General features: G+C 32.9%; 1 protein-coding gene and 1 non-coding gene across 2 annotated transcripts; both read left to right on the forward strand.

Annotated features, from left to right (window-relative positions):
* The first annotated feature begins 2,557 nt into the window (after nt 1-2,557).
* LOC120078237 (DNA repair endonuclease UVH1) lies at nt 2,558-8,151 on the forward strand. The gene is made up of 9 exons (XM_039032460.1): nt 2,558-3,541; nt 3,795-4,018; nt 4,182-4,246; nt 4,439-4,603; nt 4,826-5,755; nt 6,502-6,606; nt 6,683-6,943; nt 7,030-7,253; nt 7,655-8,151. The coding sequence occupies exons 1-9, from the start codon at nt 2,664-2,666 to the stop codon at nt 7,863-7,865; spliced, it is 3,063 nt and encodes a 1,020-aa protein (XP_038888388.1). The 5' UTR covers nt 2,558-2,663; the 3' UTR covers nt 7,866-8,151.
* Nucleotides 8,152-10,216: 2,065 nt separating this feature from the next.
* Nucleotides 10,217-10,288, forward strand: TRNAW-CCA. The gene has a single exon. It is a non-coding gene; the product is annotated as a tRNA-Trp (tRNA).
* Nucleotides 10,289-12,326: the final 2,038 nt, after the last annotated feature.

Raw genomic sequence — 12,326 nt, forward strand, 5'->3', positions numbered from 1 at the left:
TACTTTAGTACATGAGAAGAATTTTTATATCATATTGACGATCAGTGAAACAAACCATATGGCTAATTCCTCATTCACGAGGCTAGTCGAGAATGTGTAAGACTAAGATCAATGACTCAGTACCTTCGTCGAACATGTGGTTTGTCTTATGGTAAAAATCTTTCAATAATATATGAAGACAACACAACATGACGCATATCCCAAATCAAAGAGATAGAATAAAATATATTTCTCCAAAGCTTTTCCACACTCATGATCTTGAAGAAAATGGTGATATCAATGTACAAAAAATTTGTTCAAAGGATAATTTAGCAGACTTATTTACAAAATCATTACCAACTGCAACCTTTGAGAAATTGTTGCATAATATTGGAATGTGGTGACTCAGAGATCTCAAGTGATGTTTTAATGAGGGGAGTAAATATACTTTATTCTTTTTAAGAGTATTAGATTATATGAAATATGTATTTTTTTCCTTCAATAGGATTTTTTTTCCAATGGGGTTTTTTCTAATAAGGTTTTAACGAGACATATTCATATATATAATGGACATCTCAGGGAGAGTATTATAAATATTATGATAATAGATACCTATTAGATGTTTATGCTTAGTGTGTTCATTGCCTATGTGTCGTGCCTTCATTTTTTAAAGTGTTGTCTATGTGTCTCAGCATTACATATTATTAATGTCCATGTAATCCATCTCCTATTTACTAAATTGCCTATAAATTAAATAATGACATTTAGTGGGTTTTGGAATACACACGTTGGACAAAATCCAAAAAGATTGGAGAAAATGGAGAAATTCGTCTTTTTTATTTTATTTACTTTTGCTATTTATTTATTTCATATATTTATATATTATGTTTAATTTATTTATTTTTATTATTATATTGTATTATATTATATTTATTAATATTATATTTTATTGATATCTGTGTTCCCGTTGTGCTCCTCAAATTCACAACAAAAACTACTATATGGGTCAATTAAAATTAGGTTTCAAGGGCTTTGTGTAAATATATGTACAAAGTATTTAGATAGACAATAAATTTTTTTTCCCTTTGGTTAAATTATCACAAATATTTATGAACTGTTTCTATTATAGTTCAAGTTTTGAAAAAAATTTATTTTAATCTTTGAAGGTTGAAACTTACTTTCTTTCCTTTTAACAAAAAAAAAAAAAAAAAAAAAAAAAAAAAAAAAAAACTTGAACGGACAAGATTGTGTTTGCTTTTGTGTTATTTAGGTGAACGACTCTAAATACACACAATAATTAAGTGTGTGAGAGTTAATATAAGTAAAAAAATGCCAAAGGAAAGAATAAATAATTGGAGGGACGAGATTGAAAGATGGAAGATGACAACAATTATATGGTTAAGAGATGTTCTATATGTACCTTAATTTTTCTATGTATTGTTTAGATTTGCTTAAATAAAGGAGCACAATCTTTCTTCATCTATAAATTTAAAGAAAAAAACATACAAGGGTTAACTTGAAACAAACATCAAATTTCAAAGATTAAAATGAATAATCTTTTAAAAATTTGAGGGTAGGATTGAACCACAACATAATTTATATATATTTTTTTGATAATTTAACCAAAAATATATTATACTTATGAGATAGCTAGAGGTTTGAACTTTCAGCAAAAATAACTAGCAACTCATTCCACAAAGGGATTAGAGAGGGTATCTTATGGTTCAACCAAGCAACCAAGGAAATCTACCAAGTATATTAAAATATTATATTTTAATAGATAGTATATTTAAATAATATTCTAATGATTTTATTTTATACTTATTTAGATTTTTTTTTAGATAAAAATGTCGTTTTGGTCTCTAGGTTTTGAGTTTACTTTTTAGTAGATTTCAAAACGTTACACTTTTAGTCTATAAGTTTTGAGTTTGGTTTCAATTTAATCCCTTACTGTAATGCAAGTTCGGGAGGGGATACATGAATTAACCAAGATAACATCCATATGAGAGAGATCTTGAGGTTATGAAAACATGGTTAAGAAAGACTTACAAGAATTGATAGCTATTACATGTAATACTAATAAGGTGCATCTTTCTTTATGATGACTCAACATAGGAATTCCAAAACTAAGCGTGCTTAGCTTAGTTTAGAGTAATCCTATACTGGTCGACCTCTTAGAAATTTTCCTAGGAACCATGTGAGTGAGAACAAAGCACACTGAAAGTTATATTAGAGCAAAATTTTTCTTAGTAAGATGTGGTTCAGGGACGAATCAAGGTGAAAACTCGTGAACATGTAATGCTCGAGTTCAAGAGGGGATAGTCTTCGCTCTTACAATTTTCATCGCAATAAATCTAATAAATCCTCTAAAAATATAGATTTAAGTATCTTTACAATAAAACTTCGTTTTAGATATTTGTGAAGCATAGCTAGCTATTTTATTGTCTACCGTTGAGTTTAACAAAAGCCCATATGCTTCTATATGTTGGGCTCTTCAATGGGCCCAATACTACTACGGGATGGTCTTCTAATAAGCGGGTTTTTGGCCAACACGACGTCGTATTGCTATTCTCTTCCTCTTCCAAACCTCTCAACTGTCAACCTTCTTCCCCGCGCCCCCATTTTCCCGCCACCTTCAGTAAACCCTAGCAAAATCGCCATTGACGGAGCTTCAATCCAATCCCATGGTTCAATTTCATGAGCATATAATCACAGAGCTTCTCGAGGACTCTAATGGAGGCTTAGTAATCATCTCTTCAGGTCTTAATCTCGCAAAACTCGTTTCCTCTCTCCTTTTCCTTCACTCTCCCTCTCAAGGCACTCTCCTTCTGGTCTCTCCCTCTTCTCACTCCCAACTTTCCCTTAAATCCCAAATTCTTTTCTACCTCAACCGTCATCAATCCGATCCCCTAACTTTACCCTCTGAAATCTCTGCCGATCTCCCTGCCCACCACCGTCTTTCTCTCTACTCCTCGGGCTCTGCATTTTTCGTCACTCCTCGTATTCTTATCGTTGATCTTCTTACGCACAAGCTTCCCACCTCTAATATTGCTGGGCTTATTATTCTCAATGCGCATTCTCTATCGGAAACGTCCACCGAAGCTTTCATTGTCCGAATCATCCGTTCCCATAACCGGAATGCTTATGTTCGAGTTTTTTCTGATAAGCCACACGCGATGGTTTCTGGGTTTGCCAAGGCGGAGCGGATCATGAAATGCTTGTATGTTCGGAGGTTGCATTTGTGGCCGAGGTTTCAAGTTTATGTTTCGGAGGAATTGGAGAGGAATCCACCAGAGGTGGTGGATATTAGAGTGCCAATGACGAAGTACATGGTGGGGATACAAAAAGCTATAATTGAGGTTATGGATGCCTGCTTGAAGGAGATGAGGAAGACTAATAAAGTTGATGTTGAGGATTTGACTGTGGAGAATGGGTTATTCAAATCATTTGATGAAATTGTGAGGCGGCAATTGGATCCAATTTGGCATACGTTAGGGAAGAGGACGAAGCAGCTCGTGTCAGACTTGAAAACTTTGAGGAAATTATTGGATTATCTCGTTAGGTTTGTCTGAATTCAGTTTTGTTATTATTATCTTTTACCTTCCTGTATTTATTTTGTTGTTATATCCATATCTATGTATATGTGTGTCTGTGTCTGCGTGTGAAATAATTCAATAGCTAACTTTGTTTCGAAATTAAAATTTTGTTGTAATGAAAAGTTTAACATTGCATCGATGGTGAATAATGGACGAATTTCTCCATATATTTAAATGCTAGCAATAAAATGCTATTGTTTTGAAATGTTGTTTGGATAGGTACGATGCAGTGACTTTCTTGAAGTATCTGGATACTCTGAGGGTGTCTGAGAGCTTTAGATCTGTTTGGATATTTGCAGAATCGAGCTACAAGATCTTTGACTATGCCAAGAAACGGGTATATCGATTTGTTAGAGCTGATGGTTCAAAAATAATTGAGCAGGCTAAAGGTGTGGCGGGCAAAAGGCGAAAATCGAAAGGAGATGACGATACTGAGGAAGAGGGTGAGGGCATAAGTTTAATGAATTTATTTTATTTATTGTCCCTGCATCTATCCCATGACTTCAATTCTTGGACATAGAATAAAGTTGAATTGGGATCCATTCCATTAAATTTTAATTTAATATTTTTCCTTTCTTCTGATAGATGTTTGCTAATTCTCACCAGGTACGACTGGTAGAATAGTTTTGAATGAAGTTTTGGAAGAGGCTCCAAAGTGGAAGGTCTTACGTGTGAGTGAGTGAGTTCCAGTTTCTGTGCAACATTTTCTGTTCGACGGTTTTAACTCTTGGTTAAAAATTTGTGATCTTTGAACCAATTCCCTTCAGAAGTCAACATTCTTTAAACTTTTATGGTTTTATGATACGGAACAAGAGATTAAGCTCTCTATGATTTTCAAAGTTAATTCTTCTTATAATTTACAGGAGATTCTCGAAGAAATAGAAGAGGAAAGACGGAAGAGGCTATTTGAAGGAGAAGAGAATCTGCTAGAAAGTGATAAGGACAGCAGTGGCATCGTTCTAGTGGCATGCAAAGATGAGCGCTCATGCATGCAGCTAGAAGAATGCATTATGAACAGCCCGCAGAAGGTCATTTGACTCTTTAATAGTTTCAAATTCTTTATTTCTTGTCAGTTGAAATATATTTACTTCTACTTCCATGATGCATTTTTTTTTGGTCATGCAGTATGCTCCATAGTTTATTCTGGCATATAAATGTAACAAATGAACTATAAATGCTTACATCCTCGATACATTCTCAATCGTAAATGTTATTGAATAAGTAGGATGACAATGTATTTTCTTATGAAGGTCCTACGAGGAGAATGGGAAAATTACTTACTGAACAAAATACAGCTTCGTGACATGAAACCACAGAATAAAAAGAAGCACAAGCATCCCAAAGGTTTTGGGGTTCTTGATGGAGTTGTTCCCATAACACCTGCACAAAATGTTGAAGCTAGCAGCTTAAACAAACAAGAACGTAATGCACTATTAGCTGTGGCATCAGAAATAAGAAATCGAGCAAAAAATGATTCTGCTGTTGAGGAGGATCCACAAAATGACATAGATGGTACAGAACAGGCAACCGGAAAGAGGAAAGGAAGGAGTAGAAAAGGTGTTTCCAAGACTAATAATTCTGTGGATAGAAAACCTGTTGATAATCAGAAGGTAGCAATTGATGGTCACCAGCCTGATGATGATAATAGAGGACATGCAAAGGGAAAGAGAAAACTACGGAGTAAAAAAGATTCAGCAGATGTTGGTGATTCTAATGATTCTAAGGATAAGAATGTTGGCAATCAGAAAGCATCAATAAATGATGAAGTTGAAGCATGTGTATTGGGTTGTGAAGATCAGATGAATGAGGAAAATCCAGTGGCTTTGGATGGCTTTTCTGTAGCTACTTGCTCAGCTGCACCTTCAGAGCCAGGGGAAAGGAAGCAGGGAGAACAGACAAAGCTACTACCTCCAGTGCAATTTTATGCTCTTGAAAGTGATCAACCTATCCTAGACACGTTGGACCCTTCCATTGTTATTGTGTACCATCCAGATGTAACTTTTGTGAGGCAGATAGAAGTCTATAAAGCTGAGAATCCAACCAAGCATTTGAAGGTGTATTTTCTTTTCTACGATGATTCTACTGAGGTACAAAAATTTCAGGCAAGCATCCGGAGAGAGAATAGCGCATTTGAATCTTTGATTAGACAAAAGTCACTGATGATGATCCCAGTTGATCAGGTTATTTTTCATAAAGTCATCTTTCAATTTACATTTCTTGAATTTATTAGCGAAATTTATATTTCTCATTCAGAGTTTATCGTCTGTTACTGAAAATCAAATTGACTCTTACTGTGAAGGATTTTTTAATGAACCTCTTTAGAAGGGGAAGTAACCCGCCCTTTTTATTTTTTCCCAATCTCCAATTATTTATTGTTATTTTATGGTTCTGTCTTCTCTTCATGTGTATGGGCACGCAGTTTTATTTCATATATATCCATATGTGTTCGTTCGCTCTAAGCTTTAGTTTATCAAAACCTTGCGTGGTAGAATACAGGCATGACTATGATGAGTAATGTGTTTTATCTACATCAAGTTAATCTGCTGTGGTGTTTTTCGTATACATTCGGGGTTCTCTTCAATGACATGGATGGTGCTCTACTTGTCTAGTCCTACTTGGGTGCAAATTTTTGGATATTCGAATTGTTTCAAGGGAGGTGGTAAACTATGATGGTACTTGCTGCAGCAATATGCTATTTCTAAATGCATAATTGCCCATGAAATAAAATGTTCTTCCTATATTTAGAAAGGCAATTTTATTTTGATTTTTAGAAGTAATTTGTGGCCTTATTAGACATCCAATTCTCTGTCTAGTTTCTATTTCATATCGCCCAGGATGGATTATTTTACAGGGTTGTCTTTTAAAATGTCAAATTCCATTCTTTATTCTGTTTGGTATCTCATTAATATCATTTTGTCCAACGCAGAATGGGTATTGCTTAGGATTAAATTCTTCTGTAGAACCACAGCCTACAACACAGAACTCAACCAGAAAAGCTGGTGGAAGAAAGGATGTGGAGAAAGAAATGCAGGTGTGTGATGTCGCTTTATCTATTTTGCTTTCTTCCATTTCTTCTATAACTTCTCCTTTGATCACTTTGTACTTAGGTTATAGTGGACATGAGGGAGTTCATGAGTAGCCTTCCAAATGTGCTCCACCAGAAAGGCATGCGCATAATTCCTGTAACATTAGAAGTTGGGGATTATATTCTTTCACCCCATATATGCGTTGAGAGAAAGAGTATTCAGGATCTCTTCATGAGCTTTGCTTCTGGGCGCCTTTATCATCAAGTCGAGACAATGGTGCGGTATTACAGAATACCTGTTCTCCTGATTGAGTTCTCACAGGACAAAAGCTTCTCATTTCAGGTAATTTGAGTATGTGCACCAAGACGGGCCAAGTTTCGGTTTCACAGTGATGGTTTTGACCAACAAATTTTTGTTTCCCTTTGCAGTCTGCTAGTGATATTGGCGATGATGTGACACCAACAAATGTCATGTCTAAGCTTTCCCTTCTCGTTCTTCATTTTCCTCGTCTTCGAATACTTTGGTCTCGCAGTCTCCATGCGACTGCTGAAATATTTGCATCTCTGAAGGCAAACCAAGACGAACCTGATGAAACCAAGGCTGTTAGAGTTGGGGTTCCTTCTGAGGAGGGCATTGTCGAAAACGATGTGAGGTAAGATGGTTAGATTCTGATAGGAGTGGTATTAGAGGGATATTAAGGGAATATTAGTAATTAATGAAGTAGTTTATTAGGGAAGTTTGGTTACAAAAAAAGTGAGTATGAAAGGAGGAAGGGGGAAGTATTTTTATGAGTGAGTTAGGGTTGGAGAGTGATCTCACGAGATTGGGAGGGTTTAAATACCTCGAATTACTTGGTTTATCTTGTAATTTCGTTATCAATTACACTCCAATATATTTGGATTCTATCAGATTCATGGTCTGTCCTTATATCCCTCTTCATCTCGCTTTAATGGGGAAGAGTCGAACATAATATTAGTCAAGTAATATGATATGATTTATAAAACAACCTATTATCACATCCAGCTAAATTGTTTGGTGTCGTCCCCCTTTCAGAGCGGAAAATTACAACACGTCAGCCGTGGAGTTTCTGAGGCGGCTTCCGGGTGTAACGGATTCAAATTACAGGGCAATAATGGATGGATGCAAAAGCTTAGCAGAACTCTCCCTTCTTCCCATTGAGAAGCTTGCATTATTAATGGGTGGTCAGCAAGCTGCTCGAACTCTCAGAGATTTTCTTGATGCAAAGTATCCAACCTTATTGTGATTCATTGATTGAGGCCTATTTATTCTCCAATCCAACTTCAAATTTATGAAGGAAAGCAGCTTTATTTAAACCATGATTGATGAATTCTGCTGCTGTTGTAGAATTGTGTTCATTATAATTTTTCACCGATTTTTAATTGATTAAAAGTAGGTTCTTACTCCATTTGTAGAGTTATTGTACCATATTCTTTCATTGATCTTTTGACTTTGTAGCTTTGAATCTTCTTGTCCAGCTCCGAACGTGTGTGATTATTTATGAAAGTTACTCTATTTCGTCTGAATCAAAATGCAGAAGTTTAATTAGTTTTGGTATGCTAAAAGATACATTTGAGGTTTACGATTTGTGGTTAAGTAACAAATTTGGTCTCTGTAGATTGGAGAAAGTCAGAGTTTAGTACTTGTAGTTTGATGAAATTCTCATAAACGTCTCAACTAGAGGGTAGTTCACTAAAGAAACCAAATTTATAATCAATTCGTCACAAAATTCCTGAGATTGACACGATTTTTAGAAAGTGGATTATTATTATTTTTTAAAAAAATTTATGAATCTTATAATTCTTTCAAGTTTGGATATTTGGAATTTGTGAATGTTGTATTTTTTTTTTTTTTTTTTTTTTTTACGATTACAGTGCATAAATGTATTTTTTTCCTGACGTTCGCTAATAGATTTAGAAATTGGGCCTCAATTCAAATAATTATAATTTAATCAAACATAAAATGGTATTAAAATTGCAATTAAATTACAAATTTAGTATATTTCTTTGGTCCTTATATGTCTAATAAGTTTCTAAATTTTCAATTTTATGTTTAATAAGGAATGATATATTCATTTCTTTTAAAAAATATAAATTGATAAATGATCTATTTGATGAAGATTAAATTTTATCATTTTTGATGTAGTAGATACATAAATTTAAAAAACATATGTCCAATGAGTCATTGATCAATTAGATATAATATTAAAAATTTTGAGTGATCTATTAAATATAAAGTTGTAAGTTTAATGATCTATCAGACACTTTAGAAACTTAATACATAAAATTAGAGTTATTTAAACGGAAAAAAAAAACTAGTTTTTATGGTAGTATGGACTCTTCCATATCTCTCCCTCTCCATGAGTGACATGTGCCACCATTATACTATTAACTTTTGACATGGACGTCACCTTTAGTTCTAAACAATCGTATTTGCGTCTTTTTCTTTAACTAACAACTTTCACTCTCCATCTTTAATTTATATTATTTTGTTATAGGCCCAATTTTAATTTATTTCATTTTCTCTCTCTTATATTTGATTTATAACTCTTCACATTTCCTTTTATTTTTATTTTTCTTTTCTTTTCTCACTCCCTTATTTTTATCTTCTTTACCAATTTCTTATTTTCATTTCATTTTAATAATTTCACACTCTCACCTTCATCTTCCTTAGTCTCTTCATCAATTTTTAACACAATTTCATACTTCATCATCCTTGTTTGAAGGTTTGCATTCCAACTATTTACATCATTCATTCTTTATGTTAAGGAGTGAATTTTAGGCTATCAGAATAATGCTAAAAATCAAGATAAAATAAGATAGAATAAGATAAGATTTAATCTAGGTTGTTTGGGATTAAGAATTTATTATTTGCACATTAAAGTCTATTTTTAATGAATTGTTGATTTAGTTTGTGAAAAAAATATTTAATTATTCAAATATAAAGTTACAAATAAAAAATATCATAATTGATAAGTATAATTATAAATATAAGATAAATATAATAGTTAATTTGAAATAAATCATTTATTTTCTTGTCTTATTTTAAAAGTACACAAAATAAATTAAAATAATAGTAAAAAACAAATAAAACTAGGAACAGAGATGGGAAGTATTGAAATTAGTTGAAAATAAAGGTTAAAAAATTATTATATGGGTTAGATAAAAATGAATGCATGGGTTGTTAGGGACAAATAAATAAAATCTACTTTCTGTTTGTTTGCATTAAATGAAAATAATGAAGAAATCGGTTAAGAAGATAAAATAAGGGAGTGAAAAAATAAAAAGTAATATGAAAAGTTAGAAATCAAATATAAGAAAAAGAAAATGAAATGAATTAAAATTAGGCATAAAAAGATAATATAAATTAAACTTAAGATTTTTTCTCTTTTTAAATTTAAAAGTTTAAAGATTCAATTAACATAAACTTAAAAAGATTTTGAGACTAATTCTTAATAATCAAATTTAATAATTATTGAAAATCTTCAGATTGGGAAATACATGTTAAAACGTAGAAAAGAAAAGAAACTTTCCGAATTAAAATAATTTAACAATCGGTAAATAAATACAAAAAAATATACGTTTAGATAACATCTAGGGATCCGTGGCGCAATGGTAGCGCGTCTGACTCCAGATCAGAAGGTTGCGTGTTCGATTCACGTCGGGTTCAATTTTCCTGAAATTTTGCTACCAGCGGAATTACCCTTTTGCCCTCGTAGGTATTTCCTTTATTTATTTATAATTAATTCCGTCATCTCTTTGGACTCCGTCGTTCCATTCTAAAATTTTCTTTATTTATGTTTCGTAATCGTTTTTAAGGGATTTCTCTGTCCTCAACCTTTAAAGTTTTCCATTTTATTAATTTATTAAAATTCTCGACAATTTCCTTTCTCTTAAAACCAACTTTCTCTTTTTAAAACATAAAACTAACTTGTTAGTATGGTATTAAATTTCGTCCAATTTTTTACATTTTCATAGTTTTGACATCGACATAAAGGTTGAATCAATATTTTTTTTGTATTATTGAAAAATCAGTAACATAAAAAAGAATTAACTATTTGAGTTGATGCTCTAAATCTCATGAGTTTCGTAGTCATGCATAGAACACACAATTACTATTGCCAATTAACATAGAACACACAATTAACCAATTTTTATGCTCTAAATCAGTAACATAAAAAAGAATCAACTTACGCAATTAACCAATTTTTCTTCAAATCTAGTAATTAATGCATCCTAGCAGTAGCATAGAACACACAATTACTATTGCCTCTTGTAGAACTTGGCTAGACATTCTATTAAACACATTAAAAGCAACATATTCAATCATGACTATGACAAAATCAAGCGTTTAGGCTATACATGTTCAAGATATAGATCATTCAACATGCTTCAAGAACTAAACATATTCAAGAATGCTAGATTCAGATTGCAAATGATAAAGAAAAAGAGAAAACATAAAAGAATTACAAGAACTCTTGAAATTAGAAACAAGATTTAATAACTACTTCACAAACTCATAGACAAATTCACGAAGAATTACAAAAATATTGCTTACAATCCAAAAAGAAATCAAAATCTAATCTAAATGGGAAACAAAATTACCAAAGAGACGAAATGATACAAAGAGAAATCCCAACCTCCATGAGAATCGTGCTTCCTCCTTTGCAAAAATGAAAGAAAAAGTATTTATATTCGCATGGTAACGTCGCGGCGCTTAGGTTAGCGTTGCAATGCTAAATCGTAAAAAGGCCAAGAAACATTGGGCTTGAGACGTGACGCTGCCTTTGACGCTGGGTTGGGCAAGGCATGCGTGCACGGACAATCCCATCAAAATCTGGAGCGTTACAACGTTGTTGGGAGTGTTGCAACGCTGCCCTATTTTGCAGCAAATAGATGTTTTTTGCCTTCAAGTGTTGCTCGATGTTTTTGGGAGGGTCGTGATGCTGAGATTGATGGCATTTTGGTAATTTCCTCGATTCTCTTCAACTTTGTTGACTTTCTTGGTCATTTTTTTTTATCCTTTTTAGCTCAATTTCTCGGAATGACTCCTAATTTCTCCCAGGACCGTTCTACCTACAAAGTGAACATTAAAAGCAAACAAACAACACAATTTTGAGGAAATTAACATAGGAAATATATATCTTTTAAAGATCTAATAGAGAGGGACGTGGCATCCTGCGATCTCTTTCATTTAGTTTGTTGTGAAGTTTCATGCTTGGTTTCGTGGCACCTTTGCTTGTGTCCCCCTTCAGAAAGTGTTTGAATGAAATTGATCACAAACTCTAGCAATGGATAAGATTTCTTTAATTTTTGTCCCAATAAATTTTTCCCTTTGGTTGGCTTATTAGGACGGAACTCTAGTCTAAAATGAAGGGTTACACTTACAAGAAATTTTAAGCAAGTTCATAATTTCTTGACCGAATAATGGTGACTAATTGTTTATTAGAGGGATTAGTGGTATTTAGAAGTTAGATGTAACTACAAGGGAAAAACTTTGTGTTAGGGTTGATGCCCTAAATCTTGTGGTCTTGTAGTTGTATTGTACAAACTTTTTATTTATCTAATAAAATATGAGGTATTTTATTTGATTTTTAATTGCATTAACTCATAAAAACTAATAAACTAAGATATAGAGTTTTCCTAAATGGTCTGTAGTAGATGGATAAGATTAGGTACCTTATCTTGGTGACACTACGAATATGACC

The sequence above is a fragment of the Benincasa hispida genome, chromosome 5 (assembly GCF_009727055.1).
Source record: "Benincasa hispida cultivar B227 chromosome 5, ASM972705v1, whole genome shotgun sequence".
NCBI lineage: Eukaryota > Viridiplantae > Streptophyta > Magnoliopsida > Cucurbitales > Cucurbitaceae > Benincasa > Benincasa hispida.